The sequence below is a fragment of the Myxine glutinosa genome, chromosome 3 (genome assembly GCF_964187855.1).
Source record: "Myxine glutinosa chromosome 3, kmMyxGlut1.1, whole genome shotgun sequence".
Lineage (NCBI taxonomy): Eukaryota > Metazoa > Chordata > Myxini > Myxiniformes > Myxinidae > Myxine > Myxine glutinosa.
Genome location: NC_136263.1, coordinates 33149512 through 33170691, shown reverse-complemented (window position 1 = coordinate 33170691; position 21180 = coordinate 33149512). Strand labels below are relative to the sequence as shown.

General features: G+C 48.2%; 2 protein-coding genes across 38 annotated transcripts in view; one reads left to right on the top strand and one right to left on the bottom strand.

The window, feature by feature from the left end:
- MPI (mannose phosphate isomerase) overlaps window positions 1–4871 on the top strand; it is a 33789-nt gene extending 28918 nt beyond the window's left edge. For all 5 annotated transcript variants that reach the window (XM_068098207.2, XM_068098206.2, XM_078773806.1 and 2 more), the window contains 2 exons: window positions 1245–1453; window positions 3971–4871. In XM_068098207.2, the coding sequence (XP_067954308.2) occupies window positions 1245–1453; window positions 3971–4186 (425 nt within the window). In that variant the 3' untranslated portion in view covers window positions 4187–4871. The remainder of the gene's footprint in view (window positions 1–1244; window positions 1454–3970) is intronic.
- Window positions 4872–19195: 14324 nt separating this feature from the next.
- LOC137412882 (tripartite motif-containing protein 54) overlaps window positions 19196–21180 on the bottom strand; it is a 68201-nt gene continuing 66216 nt past the window's right edge. For 24 of the 33 annotated variants that reach the window (XM_078773814.1, XM_078773819.1, XM_078773817.1 and 21 more), the window contains exon 10: window positions 19196–20795. Coding sequence is in view for 10 of the 33 variants with exons in the window: in XM_078773819.1 (XP_078629945.1) it covers window positions 20752–20795 (44 nt within the window). In the remaining 23 variants the exon portion in view is untranslated. Of the gene's footprint in view, window positions 20829–21180 lie in introns of all 33 variants that reach the window. The other 9 variants (XM_078773822.1, XM_078773815.1, XM_078773818.1 and 6 more) reach the window with 1 other exon arrangement.

Here is a 21180-nt window from a genome sequence, read left to right as displayed (position 1 = left end):
ATGAATGTAGAAGGAAGTAGAGGATGGGGAAGACCAAGAAAGACTTGGCTGAAGGTGGTGGAATAATAAATGCGGGCAAGGGGGTTAACAAGGAGAGATGTAGAAAATAGGGCAAAATGGAGAAGATTGTCATGGGGACCGCAAGGCTAACCCCCGCTCTAGCAGGGAAAATGGCCTTTAAAATGCATGTTGTTGTTGTGTGTTGTTTTGGTTTATTTCCGTGAGTCCAAATCCGAGTATGATGCCCAAATACGAATAAATGGAGTGGACTGAACATAAAAAGTGAGTGCTATTATTCTACAGTGGTAAAAGATGTATGCACAGAAATACCAATTAAAAAATGGCCTTCTGTAGTCTTGCCTCATCTTTTGATCTCCCTTCCAAATTTCTTCAGTATCTAGCAATAATAACAATTTCACCTCGCTGTTCCAATACTGAAGGTGGACGGGGGTCCTGTTTTCACCCCTGTCTGTCTATCTGTCTGTGAGCACGATATCTCAAAAAGTTATGGACATATTCAGATGAGAAAGTTGGCAGACTGGTTGTGTGTGTGACAGACAAATTGATCAGATTTTAGTGAAGATCCGGATCCGAGAACGTTTTGAGTGATTCTTCACCGTTGAGCAATGGGGCCAAAAACAATATATAGCATGATATCGCAAAAAGGTTATGGATGGATTTGGGTGAAACTTGGTGGACAGGTTAGGTGTGTGACAAGGACAAATTCATTCGATTTTGGTGAGGGTACGGAACCTGATCCGGATACAAGAATTTTAAGTGATTCTTCAGCATTCATAGCTGGTGTCAAAACCGATATAGAGCATGATATTTTAAAAAGTTGTGGACGGATTATGACAAAACTTAGTGGATGAGTTGGTTATGTGACGAACACAAGCCGATTAGATTTTGGTTCAGGTCGGAATCCAGATCCGGACCATAAGTAGTATACAACACGTAAACTGTTCAACCTTGTGGAGATGTGCTGTCTATAGAGTGCCATTCCAGGTTGTTTTTTGGAATCGTGGCTTTGAGTTACACCAGTCTGCAAAATTTCATCTTTCTAGCCCATTTATAAACTACTAAAGTTCCTTCTATAAGTCGATGCTGTTTTTCAGCGATTCCCAAGGAATGGGCTGACTGACTTGCAGACTGCAGTATAACAGCTAATGTTTTGCATTGCTCCGTGTGTCCTGCATTGCTTTTGTTCCTTACATTATTTGAATATTCCACCTTGTGAACCACAGATTGCATTGAATGCATGGCCTGTTCTGACAACACAGTGCGTGCTGGCCTCACGTCCAAGTTCATCGATGTACCGACGTTATGCACGATGCTGAACTACACTCCTGCTCCACCGGAGAGTAAAGTGTTTTGCAGTCGGTTTGACCCTGATGACCCATTTGCCAAAATTTATGATCCACCAGTGCCAGACTTCACTGTTATCTGTCTCGAGGTCAGTTATAAATGGGTGAATGAAGTTGGGAAGAGGTTTGGAATACTGTAGGAGTTTTTTGTTATAAATGTTCTTCAGCATTATTTTTTAGTTCATTTTTTTGAAAATTATTTGGAGAAGCATTTGAAAAGAGATGTCCACTTCACCTATGATGTCATCATTATCATGCTTTTGTTCCCCATTGGGAGTACTTGACGATGTGCCAAGTTTCAAAATTTTCCATTCAGCGGTTTCAGACAAATAATTATTTAATTATTTGCTTGTAATCCAAGATGGCTGCCATACCACGTGACCTATGACGTCACAATTATCATAAAAATGTGACATATGACATCTATTCTGCATGGGTGTCACTCCTACCCTGAAAGTTTTGTCTCAATCGGACATATGGTTGCTGAGAAAAACGAGGTTTAGCCCGTACAGACGGACGGACGGACAACCCGAAAACAAAATTCCCCCGGCGACTTTGTCGGCGGAGGCATAAAAATGATATATAGCACTTTGTTTCAAAAGGTTGTGGATGGATTATGACAAAACTTGATGGATGGGTGGGTTAGGTGACAAGAACAAGCGATTAGATTTTGATGCAGGTCCGGTCCATGGCTGGCCTATTAGTGGGATACAAAACGTAAACTCTTCCACCTGGCGAAGGTATGCTCTCTACCGAGTGCCGCTCTAGTTGCTGATGTGATTTAGTTTTGTAACATCATGGGATGTAGATGGCGAGAGAACAGAATGCTGAATAACCTCTGCTGTCCATGTGCATTTCCTTGTGACCTAACATATAATGCTGCCTTATGGAGAATGTTTTCACATAGGGATCAAATGGGGAAGTACCACTCTCAATTCCGGTTATGTCCACCTGTGGCAACAACCACTGCATTGCATCGTTGTCGCATTGACCGTATAAGCACTCGAATCTGAGCTTGGGGAATGGCATTCCACGCCAGAATCAGCTCCTGTTCCAGCCCATCGTGGGTCTGTGGCCCTTTGGCAACGTTTGAACGTGACGATCAATGATGTATGAGATGTTCAATTCCATTTAAATCTGGCGAGATAGCAGGCCGGAGTGTCATGACATTAACGTCGGGCATTAGCAAAAACGTTCCTTATTTGAATGGTCCTGTAAGCAGAAGCATTATCATCAATAAATATTATTCCTGGATCAATCATGTTGGTGAAGGGGAGGCACCACATACTCCTGAGATCTCAATAATGTGTTGATCTTGTGTCAGATTGCTATGGATACAGATCCAGTTGGTGCGAAATGTTCCAGCCATACCACCCCACATCACGACACTTCCATGTCCAGAATTTGTGGCTTCCTGGACAAAGACTGCGGTATATCACTCGTTTCGTCATCTGTAGACCCATGCACGGCTGCAAGGCCTTTCACGGAAAAACCTGGGTTTGTCACTGAACACACAACTTGCCTATTGCCACTGTGTGTTTGGTTTGGATGTGTCGCGGTGCAAGTCTTGGACGCTGAACAGGACGATAAGCATGGATCCCTGCATTACGTGAAAACTTGCAATCAGGTGTTCCGCACATCCCTCGTGCCAAAACGGCACTTGGAATGAACGTTGGAACAATCCTTCAACAATTGCATTATAAATTATAGTTTGTTTTTTCTGACATGAGTGTATTAACAGATGTACAATGGTATATAAAGAGTGTGATGTTTGCAGTGTTTGATTGAATGGTTTTTGGATACAGGAGTACAGAGCGAAGAATGAAGCCGAAACCAGTTGAACACATTAAGCAAAATGAAAAACCCAAACATGTAACGAGTAAACAAAGATGGATGAGTTTTTTTTTCCCCTTCATTTTCTCTTTAAACATTTTGTGGTGATACAAAATGAATTCTTTCCAATACCCATTCCATATATTTTTATGCCTCTGCTGGCGAAATATTTTAATTGCTACAATAAACAGGTTATCTGTCAGAGTAAATTACAAAAGCATTGAGTAAGTGGTGTTAGCCGGACCCGCACGCCTTCATGGCTTCGCTCTCGCAGCATCTAGGAGCACAGAATGTACCCTGTTCCCTTCATTTCTGGAATCCCCCTTTCAAAAAAATCCTGGATCCGTCCCTGGAGTAGATGATACATATATACACTTGTTCCATTATATATATTTGTTCCATTATCTGGATCTGGATCTGGATCTGGATTATCTGGATCTTGTTCCATTATCTAAAGGTGGTTTTACTCCACGGACCATCCATGGACCAGTGGTTAAGAATCTCTACTCCAGATGAACCACATGAACAAAAAACACTTTTCCTCTTTCATTCCCCACTGTCCTCTGTCTTTCTGTCTTCCCAAGCTCCAACCAAGTCTCTCAACCAGTTCCTTCCTCCTCTCTCTCCTCTGTTGTGACCCATACTTTATATAAAATCATTCTCCAGTGGTAATCCAGGGCATTATGATTGATCTACTGTATACCATCGAGAGTTTTGTCTACTCGTATATTGTTGGTTTTTTTTTTTTTAACCAACATTACTCTGCTTTGCAGATTCCTGCAGGGACATTGGCCTACACAATTGCAGCTGTCAACTCTGCCAGCATTGTTATTACCATACGAGGTGTGGCAGTCGGCATCGCTGAGGGACGACCGCCGCTCGAGTTCAAACGTGGCAAAGTGATGTTCATCTCTGCAGGCAAATCAGTTACTCTATCAATCCAACCCAAAACAGACATGCTTATGTTTAGGGCATGCTGTCTACTGTAGGTCACTTGTATGAATTTTCTTTCTGTAGAGCAGTTTTATTTTCCAATTCCATATTTGAATTGTTCGTCTGATAAACACTTGAAACATATTGTTATTATTATTCCATCAGGCCTGAATGTTATAGCCTGGTCATAATCTCTCTGGGTAGAAGCAGGAGTTTGAAACCCTTTCCTCAGTGTAAACCTACTCCTGCATCAAAAGGAACTTCAATGCAGGAGTAGGCCATTGGGCCCATCAAAGCCTGCGCTATGATTGCCAACATATGGTTATTTGTCTGTGCTCTATCCTTTTAAATGCTGAGCGTGAAGCAAGGAAGCAGCACGAACCATTTTTCAAGTCTTTGGTATGACTCTGCCAGGATTCAAACCTCCAACCGCGAAGACTTGGAGCGGACACACTAACAATTACACCGCCGAGTCTGCTCACTGATACCGAGTCTGAAATATTGTTGCAATGAAACATGTTGATTCTTCATTTTGAAACTTTATTTTCTGTAAATGTTTTTACCATTCCATAAATTGTACTTCCTCTATCAATGCTTATTATGTCATTTGGATCCCATGGTACATTCAAGCTCGAAGTTCATGCCAGGACCATGCTTTATTATTCCTGTGATTAAGTACGTATATTTCATGGTGCAGTGTGAACTCAGCGGAATCACGAATAAATTAAATAGATTATTCCATTTTCGTCGACATTTTCTTGTATCAATTGGATGCTCTTCACAAAAGAATATGGATTGATTGGGAAATTGAGTCAGCAAATATAAGGTCCTGAAAGACCTTTCTGAGGTATGCCTTACAAAGGAGTTACAGCATTCACCCTTGGGAATTTCCTATTGCACATGCAACTAGATGGTATTCATAGAATACTTACCTTGCGCAGTCAACTTGGTGCGAGCCAACTCTTCTGGTTTTTGGGGGGGGTTTTTTCATCCAATATGGCTGCCAGACCACGTGAGTGATATCATAAATTTATATTCTCTAATATAATTGTTGCGTATAATGATATTCATTCATATATATTAATATAATTGTTGCATAGATCACGCTCAAGAAATTTCAAACTGATCGGACTAAGCGTTGTCCCTGTTGAATTATGACCTCATAATGAAGGCACGAGCCTGGTGTTGGCTTAGTGGTTAGGGTGCCGGCTTGGGATCCTAGGATCCTGGGTTTGAATCCCGGTTGATCGCTGAATTAACGCCAGGGGGGTTGACTCAGCCTGTCATCCTTCCGAGGTCAGCAAATTGAGTACCAGCTTGCTGGGATGAATGATCACGGTGTGTACCCCAATTTAGAATAGGTACACCGTATCCCTGCGCATCGTAAGAGCGTGACCAAGGGTTGGCGTCAGGAAGGGCATCCGGCCATAAACACATTGCCTCAAACAGGGAACCATGATTGTCATGGGGCCCGCAAGGCTAGCCCCCGCTCTAGCGGGGAAAATGGCCTTAAAACGATCATTCATTCATTCATTCAATGAAGGCACTGATGACATCATCTACTATATAAGAGGGCCTTTGGTCTGTTGACTTTTTTCTCAGAGTTGGCTGAACGGATCTTCGTCAAACTTTCAGAGGTTCATCAGTGAGTGCCTGGGAGTGTTTTAGGTTAAAAAAAAAGTGAAAAATAAGTTTTGTTTTTTTTGTTTGTTTTTTAATCGCTCTATAGTGCGTAAGCCTTTTTGATTAATGACAGTTATATACAAGTACACATTCACATAAATAAATACAAAACAATTACCACACATTTGAACACTTGGAGGTCACGGGTAATCCTTGGAGGTCACGTCTTTTCGAAGCTGCTCCATGCGCTCACGCTCTCGAAGCTAAGTGATCTATCACAATCGTGTTTTTGTCGAGACTGTATATCTTTCGGTGTGTGTACCTATAGCGTATCTTTTGGAAAATTTTCGGTGCTAATTTTTAGTACATGTATACACAATCGTCGGTTAATGGTATCGAGTATTCTGCGGCCTAGTACTCGTAGGCTTAGACTACCGTACCGTCTCCGACCTTGTGGTTTCGTTTTTCTCTCAGCGATTCGTCGAATGCGCTGAAATTATTTTTCGTTCTCTGTTTCGTACCAGTCGTTCACCCCGTACCTCCTTGTTTAATGTCTGTACTCACAAAACCCCCCCCCCCCCCAAAAAAAATATTTCCTTCCCAGGTCTTATTCGTTTATTTGTTGTTCTTTTTGTTCGTTCGTTCTTCGTTCGCGATCACGCGGTTTAGAAATGTATAATCTCTCCCCTGAACAACTATTTTCTCTCATATATTATAACACCCTTTTCTTCTTTTCCTACAAAAGGATGCTTTCGTCTTGCTCACCAAATCTATTCATTCCAAAAAATATATATAATACCATCTCTTACAGTTCCTCCTTTCTACATTCCCTAAACTATCCAGAACTCCACCCCTCCCCCAGTGTCCTCAAACGTATTTTTGACTCGAAGGTCTCAAACTCATTTTGCAAAAAATGTTCGTTTCCCATGAATCGTACACTTTTCAAAATCCAATCTCACCCCTCCCCTCCAAATCCTCCCCATCACCCATCCCTTTCAAATCTCCCCCCTTGCCCCTTCCCTCCCCTCCCTCCTAAACTCCCCCCACACCCCTCCCCTCCGAGACTCTCCCTCGCTCCTCCCCTCCTCCTCAAAGCATCCTCCCTGCTTCTTCCCCCTTCCAACTTTCACCTTCATCTCCCCAAACCTTCTGCCTCGCTCTTCTCCCTCCTCAAATAACACCTCACTGTGCCTCACCCAATCTCCATCAAACCTTTTGTCCGCCCCATTCTTCCCTTTCTCCAAGCTATTCTGAAATCTCTGAAATCTCTGACACACCTTCAACAGCTCTCCCTACCTCTTCCTCCTCTTCCACATCTTACCCTACCCCTCCCCCCCCCCCCTGTTGTTGACCCGATGCTCCCCCTTCCTCTTCATTAACGGTATGGACCTCAAACATCCGGGGCCTTCGCTCAAACTTGACTGACCTCTCCATACAGGTTGCTTCTGACGAACCAGATGTGATCTGCTTAACAGAAACTTTCCTCCTTCATGATGTCTCTGATGCCTTGGTATCTCTCCCAGGTTACTCCCTCCTCCGGTATGATAGACCTGAGCCTCGTCCTGGAGGTGGGGCTGCTATCTTTATAAAAAACTCTCTTCCTCACTCGCCCTCCACTGCCCTCTCTCCACCTCACCCCCAGGAATACCTTTGGCTACGGCTTCCCCTTCGCTCCCACCTTTTGTTCATATGTGTGTTGTACCGTCCACCAAACAGCGATGACTCCATCTACATCTCACTGTCTGATAATATGGACCAACTTCTATCTACCCATCCCAACTCTCTCTTCCTCATATGTGGTGATTTCAATTGTCACCATGCCAGTTGGCTGGGTGTGGGTCCCTCTCTCACCAGCCATGGCTCTTCAGCAAAGGACTTCTGCGACTCACTGGGACTGACACAATCTGTCAATTTCCCGACCCGGATCTCAGTCAACGGAGCATCTTCTCTTCTGGATTTGGTTATGACAAACTTCCCTGAAAATGTCTGCTGCTCTTCTTCTGCTCCAATCGGCTCATCTGATCATGTGCTTGTCAAAGTGGACATCTCTCTGACCATTCTCAGAGAGCCTCCTCAGCGTCGACGAGTCTGGCATTTCACTCAGGCCAACTGGCACAGTCTTCAAGCAGCCTTCAATCATCTGGACTGGTCTCCCATCTCTACCGCCTCTGACATCAACTCATCCTGGGAATTCTTTCAAAATAAATTGCTCTCTCTCATGCACAGATTTATACCATCTCGTCTTCAGTTGTCATACCCTTCCTCCCGTGCATGGTACACGGAATCTTGTGGTGAGGCTGTTGCCCTGAAAGAACTTGCTTTCGTCTCCTGGAAAGCAAATCCAACGGAAGGAAATCTCATTTCCTTTCACAAAGCCTGAAACAAGTGTGTGTCCACCCTCAGGAGAGCCAGGAAACAATTTCTCACCATTCTCAAGACCGAACTCTCTTATCTGTCTCCCTCTTCCAAATCCTGGTGGCGTCTGGTCAAATCTGTTTCTGGTGTTTGTTCCCCCTCCATCCCCTCCCTCACCACAAACGGCTTAACGGCTGACTCCGCACGTGAAAAAGCTGAATGCCTCAACTCTGTGTTTGCCTCTAAATCTTGTGTCCCAAACCCATCCCTCTCTGTACCCACCGCACCCAGTCGTACCCAGCTGCTCCTGGACTCTGTGTCCTTTCCTCCTGACAAGGTGGAAAGGTTTCTGTCAACCCTCGACTCTGATTCTGCAACTGGTCCTGACGGCATCAGCCCACGGGTCCTAAAATCATGTTCTTCTGCTCTTTCACTCCCTCTTTCTGTTCTCTTCACCCTCTCTTTTGCTCAAGGTCATCTGCCATCTGCTTGGAAATCAGCCAACATCACCGGTTTGCACAAAAAAGGTGCAAAAACAGATCCCAGCAACTACAGACCAATCAGCCTTCTCCCAATTATCAGCAAAGTCATGGAATCCATCATTGCTTCAGATATTAAATCTTTCCTCTTCTCAAATGGCTTGATCTCTGATCATCAATTTGGTTTCAGACCTGGTCACTCTACTCTGGACATGCTGCTTCTGCTTTCTCAACAATGGATGGAGGTCCTCAACACCAAACAGGAAATTAGAGCGGTCTCCCTTGACATTTCACGTGCCTTCAATACGGTCTGGCACCCTGCTCTGCTCACCAAACTCTCCTCCTTTGGTATCCATGGAAATCTCCACGCATGGCTGGCGGACTTCCTCTCTGGTCGTAGTCAACGTGTGGCCCTGAATGGGTTTCTCTCATCTCCTCTTCCTGTTCAGGCTGGAGTTCCCCAAGGTAGTGTTCTGGGCCCTGTGCTTTTTCTGGTCTTCATCAATGATCTCTCTGACTCTCTTGAAAATCCTCTCTATCTCTTTGCTGACGACTCTACTCTCTGTCGCTCCATTCCTCATCCCTCAGATCGGCAGTCTGCAGCCTCCTCACTCTCTGCAGACCTGGACAAAATCACAGACTGGTCAAACAAATGGAACATGTCTTTCAATCCTGACAAATCTCACACTCTTACAATGTCTCTCCGAAAGGACCGACTGGACAACCCTCCCATCTACTTTCTCAATAATCCTCTCCAAGAAGTTCTGTCGCTCAAGCTTTTGGGTCTCACTATCTGCCATGATCTTTCTTGGGAAAACCACATTTCCAAGCTGGCCTCCAAAGCCAGTCGCCGACTGGGCATCCTCCGTCGTGCGAAGTCCTTCCTTGGCACACCTGAGCTCCTCACCACATACAAGGCTTTCATCCGCAGCTCAATGGAATACTGTTCCCCCCTCTGGGCTGGTGCTCCTGCCTCACACCTTGCTCGGCTTCACGCTGTTGAGGCCAAAGCTTTCAGAATCATTGGAATCTCCTGCGATGTAGTCAACACCAAGGGCCTTTCACTCACTCACCGCAGGCAGGTTGGTGGTCTTTCTGTCTTCTACCGACTCCTCTCCGGCCTTGCTCCCCCAGCTCTCTCTGTGCTCTGTCCCCCCAATATTCTTTCAGGTCGCACAAGATCTGCCTGCAACCCTCTTATGGTGAAATTGCCAAAATCAAGACTCTCTGCTCACCTTCACTCTTTCATTCCCCTTTTCTCCCGCCTTTGGAACAAACTCCCCCACTCCCTTCAATCCCACTCCTCCCTCCAGGTCTTTAAAACAGCTGTTCACCACCATCTCTTATCTTCCCCCATCGAAAACCTTGATCTTTTCTACCCCCGGTAATTCACCCCAGAGTCCTTGCAGTGTTCATATGTTTTATTCCTCTCCCACCTCCCCCCAAGTCCTCCCGATGTCCCTGCTCTCAAATGTTGTGTTTGTGTCCTTCCCCCTCTTCCCCCTCTCTTTTGTGTCCTTCCCCCTCTCCCCATCTTATCTGCCGCTCCCCTTGTTTTTTGTGTTTTGTGTGTCGGTTTGTCTTTTTGTGTGATTAATGTTAGCTCTTTCACGAGCCTCGATCTTGTATACAAAACAAAAAAAAAAAACACAAATAATAAGACAATACTGGAAGCAGTCGAAGTTGGTGGGAAGGCTTCTTCTTCTTCTTCTTCAACGTCATCAAACTTAACTCAAACGTGATGAACAGCACATTCACCAGCAGATATTCAATGAAAAGGTAAAATGATGATTTGACATTTGTGATGGATTCTGATTTGGATGTAATTACTTTTCCATTACATTTGCTTTCATTTCAAATATGTTAGTTTCTTTTTCGCTTGAGCAATGCCGGGTACTCCAGCTATAAATGCTTATATACTTTACTTGGGGTACAAATACAAATACAACTTTGTCTGGGGGGGGGGGGGGGGGGGTAACATAGGCTGTGTGGCTACCGCCTAATGCGGGGGTGTGAGGTCCAGAAGAGGGGTGTAAATTCTCGATGGAAATGTGTACCGTATGGTGATGGCGGCAGCGGGTATTACAATTTCTCTTTTTACCTGTGCAACACTGACTGACGTTATGAAGCACTCTTTCCACAGGAATTTTTTTCTTCCTGCACTTCCCTCCTCCCCCAAAACAGAGGGGCCTGTCAAAGACCCCCAGCCCCCCAAAGATGTATATGTAGTATATCTTGCCCTTCCCTCTCCCCTCCCCCTTCCATTCCCCCCAATCCTCCCTTTTTTTTCTTCTTTTTTTTTGTATACTGAATCGAGGCTCGTGAAAGAGCTGACATTTACTTCACAAACAAATCAACCAGACAAACAAAATATATAAAAAGAGGGAGCGGAAGACAAGAGAAGGGGAAGCACACAAACACTTGAGAGCACACAACATTTAAGAGCAGGAGAGGTGTGGGAGGGAGAGGGCTTGGGGGGAGGAGGCGTGGGAAGGGGACTCTCCCTCTCCTTCCTCTCCTTCCTTCATATCCATCTAACAGTTGTAGAGAAAAAAAAATTCATACTAATCAGATCAAGTGTTGTACTTCTTGAATTATGACATAATAAAGGCACTGGTGGCATCATCATTAACATATCTTATTCCCCATGGGGAGTTCTTGCCAATGAGCCTTGTTTTCTTTTTTTCCATTGAGCAGTTTCAGAGACATAGAGGTGTAACGTTTTTACAAGATGGCGTCCATACCACGTGATCTATGACGTCATAGTTGCGACTAATAAAAAAAAATTCTCCATGTGGTGTCAATTTAGTGTCAATCGGTCCAACGGTTGCAGAGAAAATGAATTTTTAAAACGCAGACACGCATGTACGTACACCACATGTACGCAACCGATCGCCCAACGCTTATTACTGTCAGATCAGGTAGACCCTCAGTCATTGCAGACCTTGTGTACAAGTCTTGATCCACATCGCTAAGAAACAGTGCCCAGCTTGTACAGTGGTGAGGGTTATAATCATGAGGAGATTGACGTTTCAGATATAATCAAGACCACGATTGGATGTCGGGTCGGAATTGAGATTTTCAGCAAGCTGTGCTTTACCCTTTCTGTTCTGCCACACCCATCTTCGGCGTTCATTTTGCAGGGATGTTGGGAAAGGACGATCTCAGTGGAGTAAGCCTTCCATGTTGTCGATTTTTGTACCAGAACTAAGCAGTGGTGATCTTGATGTCTATAATCAGTTAAAATGATTCACTTACACCATGATGATTTTGATAGGGGAGTTAACATTACATTACTGTGGGAGTTGGGGAGGGGTACCCAGCTGGGTGAGCTTTTCCTGGTGGTAGTTTTGGGACATGTTGGACATTGAAAAGCAATGGGGTTATTGGCCTCATGGTGGTTACCTTTCCCTGTAAGCCGGCAGCGGCACTGCCTGAGCCCACATCTCGATATACACTTTATAGCGGCTTTCGGTGGCCTCAAAACCACCTTCAAGGTCAAGGTGTGGTATCTTAAAACCTTGCCCAGATTCTGAAGCACCCACACCCAAAATGTAGGGTATCGAAGTGCTACGGTTCGGCCGTAAAAGCTTGTTCGTATTGTACTTGAAGATGAACAAACAACAGCACATTGATCTGTAAATTCCAAACAAGGTACTGTGGAGCTACCTTGGTAACCACAAGCACCACTCCCTACGGCGTCACAGGTACATTCAATGAGATGCAAGTCCGGAGATCGTGAAGGGCAGTCCATATTTATCATTCATTTTGCACTCGTATGCTGATGACTCGACATTACATTCCTCCATGGTTTTCCCTTCTGCTCCATCTTCTATAACTCGATCTACATCTTGTTTGATCACATCTGACACTTTAAATTCGGATTTGGGCAAGATTTCCCAGTGAGACAAATGTAACCAGGTTAAGTTCAATGCTTCTAAAACTAAATTTCTTCCCATCTCTCTCTAAAACTCCTCTGAACTCTCCAATCTCCTTCGAAAGCACCACAATTACACCATGTGATACAATGAACAACTTACTAGGTATTACCTTAACATTAAAGCGCGGCGTTACGCGCGCTGCTTGTGAGCAAGGAGGAAGCGGACAAGCGGTAACATATAAACGTCTTTATTGTAAGACTACACTGTAACACTGAACTCCTCCGGGCTGGTCGCCCGGTGTATATCATGAGGCCACGCCTACCCCTCGGGCGTGGCCACCGCCCACTTGGTGCGTGGAATGATGTCACCACGCCAGTGGGCTTTTGTGTCCGCCACACGCGCCCCCCCAGAATTCCCGCGCACCTGGAGGGCCAGTTTGTGGGGCAGTCGAATGACCCGGCCGAAGCGCCCCCTGGCGATCGGCGGCGTCCGGGGTGCAGGGATACCAGGTGGGATGCCCCTGGCTGCCCCTGGGATGGGTGCAGGACCGGGGGGCGCCGTGGCGGCGGGGCTGGGCGGTGCCGGGGGTCTGCCCGCAGGAGGGCGGCCCCGACGTGGGGGTCGGGCCACTGGCGGTGGATGGTCCACATCGAGGTGGGCCGGCTTGAGGCGGTCTACCGAAACGCGGTCAGGAGTACCGCCGATGTCCAGGGTGAAGTGCTTCGCCCCGGTCTCCAGCACGCGGAAAGGCCCGTCGTACGGGGGCCGCAGTGGTGTCCGATGGGCATCGTGGCGGACGAAGACGTACTCCGCCGTGCGAAGCTCCGGGGCGACGTGCGTCGGTGGGTGCCCGTGGCATGCCGTTGGCACCGGGGCGAACCTCTGGGCGGTCTCTTGCAGAGCGGAGCGCTGCTGTGCCGCGGACCATGGTGCCGTGGAGTCGGGGAGGAACTCGCCCGGCACCCGCAGCGGTTGCCCGAAGACCAACTCCGCCGCGGATGCGCGCAGGTCCTCCTTGGGCGCCGTCCGGAGGCCCAGCAGGACCCAGGGGAGCCTGTCGACCCAGCCGCCGTCGCGGAGGGTGGCCCGGAGCGCGGCCTTCAATGAGCGGTGAAATCGCTCACACAGGCCGTTAGCCTGGGGGTGGTAGGCCGTGGTTCGGTGCAGCCGGACCCCGAGCCCCTGCGCAACCGCCCCCCAGAGCTCCGAGGTGAACTGGGGGCCGCGGTCGGATGAGATGTCTGAGGGGGCGCCGAACCGGGCGACCCAGGTGGCGATGAAAGCCTGCGCGACATCGGCCGCCGTTGTCGACGCCAAGGGCACGGCCTCCGGCCACCGGGTGGTGCGGTCCACCATGGTGAGGACGTGGGTGAAACCCCGCGAGGGGGGCAGAGGTCCCACCAGGTCCACGTGGACGTGGTCAAACCGGCATTCCGGCACCGTGAACGGGGCCAACGGGGCCTGGGTGTGCCGGTGCACCTTGGCGCGCTGGCACGCGAGGCATGTCCTGGCCCAGCCGCGGACGGCCTTCCGGAGGCCATGCCAGACGAACTTGTCGGCGATCAGCCTTTGGGAGGCCCTCGCGCCCGGGTGGGACAGGCCGTGGATGGCGTCAAACACCTGGCGCTGCCAGCCCGCGGGCACAATGGGGCGAGGACGCCCGAGGGAGACGTCGCACAAGAGGGCCGCGCCCGCGCCGTCGAACGGCACCTCGGTGACGCGGAGGCCCGTGACGGCGGTCCGCAAGGCCTGGACGTCGGGGTCAGCGGCCTGGTCCGCTGCCATCCGGGCATAGTCGATGCCGAGGTGGACTGCGTGGGCGACGGCCCGGGAAAGGCAATCCGCAACCGGGTTGTCCTTCCCCGCGACGTGCTGGATGTCCGTCGTGTACTCGGACACGGCCGAGAGGTGACGCTGCTGCCGGGCCGACCACGGCTCGGTGACCTTGCCCATCGCGAAGATCAGCGGCTTGTGGTCGACGAAGGCAGTGAACGCCCGGCCCTCGAGCAGATGGCGGAAGTGCCTGACCGCCAAGTGAAGTCCGAGCAACTCGCGGTCGAAGGTACTGTAACGGCGTTCGGGCGGGCGAAGCTGCCGGCTAAAGAACGCCAGCGGTTGCCAAGCTCCACGCACCCATTGCTCGTGCACCGCGCCCACCGCGTAGTCCGAGGCATCGGTGGTGAGGGCGATCGGTGCATCGGGCGCCGGGTGCGCGAGCATGGTGGCGTTAGCCAAGGCGAGCTTCGCGCCCGTGAACGCCGTGTCCATCTGCTCGGTCCAGGTAACGTCGCCTTTGCCCGGCTTACCTCGGAGAGCTTCGTGCAGGGGGCGCAGGAGCTGGGCGATACGGGGCAGGAACCGATGGTAAAAGTTCACCATGCCCAGGAACTCCTGCAGCCCTCTGATCGTGCGGGGGCGCGGAAACCCCTTCACCGCCTCCACCTTGGCCGGCAGGGGGACGGCTCCGTGCCTGGTGACACGGTGCCCCAGAAAATCGATTGTGGCGGCGCCGAACCGGCACTTTGCGGGGTTCACAATCAGGCCATGCTGGCCCAGGCGTTCGAAGAGCATGCGGAGGTGGCGTAGGTGCTCTTCGCGGGACGCGCTGGCGACGAGGATATCGTCCAGGTAGACGTAGACAAAATCCAAGTCGCGCAGGACGCTGTCCATCAGTCGCTGGAACGCCTGAGCCGCATTCTTCAGACCGAAGGGCATGCGCAGGAACTCGAAGAGTCCGAATGGCGTGATGACCGCCGTCTTCGGGACGTCCTCCGGCCTGACGGGGACCTGATGGTAGCCGCGTATGAGGTCCACCTTCGAGAAGAAGGACCTGCCCGCCAAACGGGCGGAAAAGTCCTGAATGTGGGGGACGGGGTAGCGGTCGGGAGTCGTGGCGTCATTGAGACGGCGATAGTCCCCGCACGGTCGCCATCCCCCGCCGGGCTTCGGCACGATGTGCAGCGGCGACGCCCAAGCGCTCTCTGAGCGCCGAACGATGCCGAGTCGCTCCAGGGTAGCGAACTCCGCTTTTGCCACCGCCAGCTTCGTCGGCTCGAGGCGGCGTGCCCGGGCGTAGACCGGTGGCCCGACGGTGGGGATGTGATGGGCCACCCCGTGCTTGACGGCCCCCGCCGAGAAGGTGGGCCGCGTGAGGGCCGGGAAGCCGGCGAGGAGGCGGGTGAATGCGTCCGCTGCCGGAAGCGTACAGACCAACGTGGCCGGAACCGAATCGTTCGGCAAGCCGCTTGGCAAGCCGCTCGTTGAGCTGGGCAACGCACATGCGAGCGAGCTGAACGTCTCGGCCTGGACAAGCCGTCTGCGCTTGACGTCGACCAGGAGCCCATTAGCGCACAGGAAGTCCGCGCCAAGCAGTGCCATGGGCACGTCGGCGGTGACGAACGTCCATCGGAAAACCTGCCCTCCAAACCGCAGAGAGAGGCAGCGTTTTCCGTACGTACGGATGGGCGTCCCGTTCGCGGCAAGCAGCGCGGGGCCCCCACCCGCGGCGTGCTTGTCTGACGTGCCGGCGGGAATGACACTCACCTGTGCTCCCGTGTCGCACAGGTAACGGCGCCCGGAGAAGGTGTCCGTTATGAACAGCAGGCTGCTCGAACGGCCGGCGCTCATCGCCACAATTGAGCGCCGGCCCGGGCGTTTCCCGACCCGTTGAAGGAGCACGGCGGATGACACCGCCGAGCTTCGTGGCCGAACTTGGCGTGGAACCAGCACCAGGTGGTGGAGCTGGAGGAGCGCGGCTGGCTCCGCCAGGCCGGTGGAGTCGACGGGTTTCCCCGCGGTGGCGGTTTTCGCCGCGGCGGTGGGCGGGGCGTGGCGGCGTTCACGAGGTGCGTATCAGCATGCTGCTGAACCACAGCGTGCTGTAGAAGATGATGCTGTGGAACATCAGCGTGCTGTAGAAGATGATGCTGTGGAACATCAGCGTGCTGTAGAAGATGATGCTGTGGAACATCAGCGTCGAAGGCCGTGACGGCCACGCCAACGCTCGCCCGCGTGTCCGAAGCGGCGAAGTACTTGTCCGCCTCGGCCGCCAATGCTCGGGGTTCCGTTAGCCCGGTCCCGGCCAACGCGAGGCGAACCTGCGCTGGAAGTTGGCAACGGAAAAGCGCCCGGAATAGCGAACCGGGGGCTTCGTCGCCCAACAGTGACAGCATATGGTCCATTCGGACCGACGGGCGCGTCTCACCGAGCTCGGGGAGATCCAGGAGGCGATCGGCCCGTGCGTCGTCCGTGAGGCCGAACGTGGCTAGGAGTAGCCGCTTGAGTGCCTCGTACTTGTGGCCGTCCGGTGGGTGGCGAAGGACGGACACAACTCGAGCGGCCGTGCCGGGCCCGAGGGAGGCGACGACATGGCAGTAGCGCAGGTCGTCGTTGGTGAGGCGCCGAAGCTGAAATTGGGCTTCGGCTTGAACGAACCAGACTTCGGCCTGGGCCTCCCAAAATTCGGGAAGTTTAATCGCCATTGCCTTGTCGTTGGCCATTGCAATGGCGTCGTGTTCGGAAGGATCGCTACGGCAGATCCAACGTCGAGGGTCACCAGTAAAGCGCGGCGTTACGCGCGCTGCTTGTGAGCAAGGAGGAAGCGGACAAGCGGTAACATATAAACGTCTTTATTGTAAGACTACACTGTAACACTGAACTCCTCCGGGCTGGTCGCCCGGTGTATATCATGAGGCCACGCCTACCCCTCGGGCGTGGCCACCGCCCACTTGGTGCGTGGAATGATGTCACCACGCCAGTGGGCTTTTGTGTCCGCCACAACATCAAATTTATCCTGAAATCCACACATTACACAAATAGCTAAATCTGCTTCGAAGAAACTGGGAGTCCTGTTCAGATGTTGAAGATTCTTCTCCTCTCAACAGTTGCTTCAACTATAGGTCCTTGCGGAGAGAAAGATGATTTGAAAAAGACGTTTCTTTTGGCAAGCGTGATAATAAAACAAATATTTAGGAGGTGAAACTCTCCGATGACCTGAACGAGGATTTGTCCATGAACTGCCCAATTTGATGGTGCCTTGTCAGTATCCTAGGATTGACACTGGGAAGCAACGACACTTTGAGTCATGTCCCCCTTGAACCACTCCAATGCCTCAAAAGCCAACTCATTTGGTGTTAGATGAGGCCGAGCCATTCCTCAACTGATAGATCACAATGGTGACCATTTATAGAGGGTGTTGGCATTGGTCCATGTGCACACACGTGCACAGATTTTGTGGGAGATTTTATTTGTAGAGAAATTCCCAGGATCGCTCGGTTCCAGTGTGGATAACTGTACCATTACGTGTTGCAGGTTCGATTTCCTGATTCGTGTTTATTACTTGCAAAATCGAAGATTTTTCAAGTATATTGGTTGGTTCCGTTTGTGGTTCTGTCTGTTTGTCTGTCTGTCTGTCTGTTTGTCACCAGCCTACAGGTCACAATTCTAAACCGATCGTCACGAAACTTTACCACGTCGTATAAGTCGTCCCAATTGAGAAGCCCATTGATTTTGAGGTCAAAGGTCATCTGGAGGTCAAATTTCTAAAATCACCATTTTAAATCCGATTGACTTGAAAATTGAATAGCATTTGTATATCAAGTCACTAAATTGGGAAACTTACTATTTTTGAGGTCAAAAGGTCAAAGGTCAACTTAAGGTCAAATTTTAAACATCAATTTTCATCTGAAAAGCCATCGATTCTCAACCGATTGACTTGAAAATTGAACAGCATTTGCATATCGAGTCACTAAATTGGGAAACATACTATTTTTGAGGTCAAAAGGTCAAAGGTCAACTCAAGGTCAAATTTTGAAAATCATCCATTTTCATCTAAAAAGCCGTCAATTCTGAACCGATTGACTTGAAAATTGAACATCATTTGCATATCAAGTCACTAAATTGGGAAACATACTATTTTTGAGGTCAAAAGGTCAAAGGTCAACTCAAGGTCAAATTTTTTAAATCATAAATTTTCATCTAAAAAGCCGTCAATTCTCAACCGATTGACTTGAAAATTGAACAGCATTTGCATATCGAGTCACTAAATTGGGGAGCATACTATTTTTAGGTCACAGGTCAAAGGTCAACTCAAGGTCAAACTTCCAAAATCATCACTTTTTATCTGAAAAACCGTCAATTTTCATCCGATTGACTTGAAAATTTAACAGCATTTGCACATTGAGTCACTAAATAGGGAAACCAAATATTTTGAGGTCAAAAGGTCAAAGGTCAACTCAAGGTCAACCTTCCAAAATCATTTTTCATCTAAAAAATCGTCACTTTTCTTCCTATTGACCCGAGCTTTGATCAAGATTGTCAATTTTAATCTTTATGAAATGGACAATTTGCTGTGTCAATGGAATTTTTTTTCTTGGGGAGGGGGAGACGGGTTTGCAAGTATCGTGCTCCGCATGACGTCTTCTTCTTTTCTCATTTGCCATTGTTTGCATATTGCATGACAAATAATTTCACTGTGAAAGTTTAAAAGTTGTTGCTCTTTTGTGCAGAATACACGTGGGATTTTAACCTGGGATCTCGAGCGTCATGAGCCATCGGTTCAGATGGGAATGCTGAAAAGGCCGAACCCAAGACTCCTTTAGAATGGCTGCTCACACCGACACAGCAAGCAGCCACATTTCCATGATTATCCCGGATTTGGTGAACGGTCCACTTTGTCCCAGCAACACCAGGCAAGACTTTCACTTTCAGCTGTTGACAGGACTCTTGCTTTAATCTTGTACAATTTTATTGCAACGCATTTTTCAAAATTACATGAAAATAAATGACCACGAAGGTTATAAGAATAATAGAAGTACCATAGACGTCGATAAGGTTAGTCGATGGCAAGCCATAGCAAATCCCCACGCTTCCCATCTAAAGGAAGGTTGAAAGATGGCAAAAAGTTCCACCAAGAATAACCCAATAGCAAATATTGAGTTTAATTGTTTTCCCCATTTTCACCCCCTGTGATCTCAAGTCCCACACCCTTTGGCATTAACCGGGTGTCAAATCGAAAAAATCGTTACATACTTCATACATCCCCCAATGTTGCATAATTATACAAACACGAAAGAACAATCAAGGATTGCAGACCCTCACCAGGACGTGTTTTAGTGGTTTTTAAAGGCTTTTGCGTTAAAACAAATATTGCGGCTGAACCACGCGACCGATGACGTCATCATTATTAGTTTTTTTTTTCTCCACCAATTTATCCCTAGATGACGCTCCAGAAATTTCATCTTGATCGGATGAAGTTTTGTACTTGTCGAATTATGACGTCATAAAGGAGGAACCTATGACATAATCGTTAACAGATGTTATTCCCCATGGAGAGTTCTTTACAATGAGCCATGTCTCAATTTTTTTTCAGAGATATAGAGGTGCAATATTTTTGGGTTTTTCCAAGAAAGCGCCCGTACCACGTGGCCTATGACGTCATAATTATAATTTAAAAATTCTACAGGAGGAGATGTCAATTTCATATTTATTCATCATATTTATATTCATCATCATATTTATTCCTTCCATTTATTCCTGTCAATCATATTTATTCCTTCCCAGGGGTCGGAGCCAAAAATGATATTGCTATCCGCACCTTTGTGCCATGTGGTGGTCATAACTACTGTCGACCCACTGGTGCGGTGAACCACCTGTACTGACTTACTAAACTTACCTGGTTTGTCAAACAAGAGAGAATAGCAGTGTGACTTTTTGATAAATGAGACCTTGTTTCACATTTATAATATTTACCTCCTCCTCCTTTTCCACTTGGACCCCAATAATTTATTTTAAATGAGTCTAGACGATGCTTGACCCATGACCCCCTACAGTTGTTGTTTTTTGTTTTAATTGAGATATTTGCTTAATTTTCACACTTATCTTCTTCTTTTTTGTATACAAGATCGAGGCTCGTGTAAGAGCTAACATTAATCACAAAAAGACAAACTGACACATAAAACATGATAAAGGGAGCGGGAGACAAGATGAGGAGAGAGAGGGAAGCACACAAGTACAACATTTGAGAGCAGTGACATCGGGAGATCTGTGGGAGGGAGAGGGCTTGGGCGGAGGAGGCGTGGGAAGGGGGGGAGGGAGAGGTATAAAACACATGGACAATTTAATTAAATCTTCACTTTTATTAGTTTAAATTTCAATTTAAATCTTCACTGCTAATTCAACATAGTGAGCGCTCAGAAGTTAATCGAGTTTCTGACAATTCTCATCCAAGGATACATTCATGATGTGACGTCATCCTGGGTGGTCGTGTGTAGCTCCACTCTGTTCTCATGATTTAACACCACCGTGAGTCAGGAGCATGTGGCTCGTTGCTGGAAGATAGCAAATGACAAAAACATCCTGAGCTGGGTTGATGGAAGAAGAAGAAGAAACAGAGACTTGAGCAAAGACAGACACCGACACTTCCTGAGAGATGGACATAAAGACAAATACAGTGATGTAGAAAAATACAGGAAGTTCAAACAAAATCTAGAATGCCTCAAACAACAAAAACAATGACACACACGTATTTATTTTTGCTAATTTTATAATGAATAAAAACAGAAAATTGACGTCCATTATTTTCCTAAAACCTCAATGAACAGCTGAGGCTGTAATTGGAATAAAATCTTCATGCATATTATCTCAGTTAAAGCATTAAATTCCATAATAAACATTGATTTTTGTATAAGTGTCTACAATTTCCACTCTCTGATC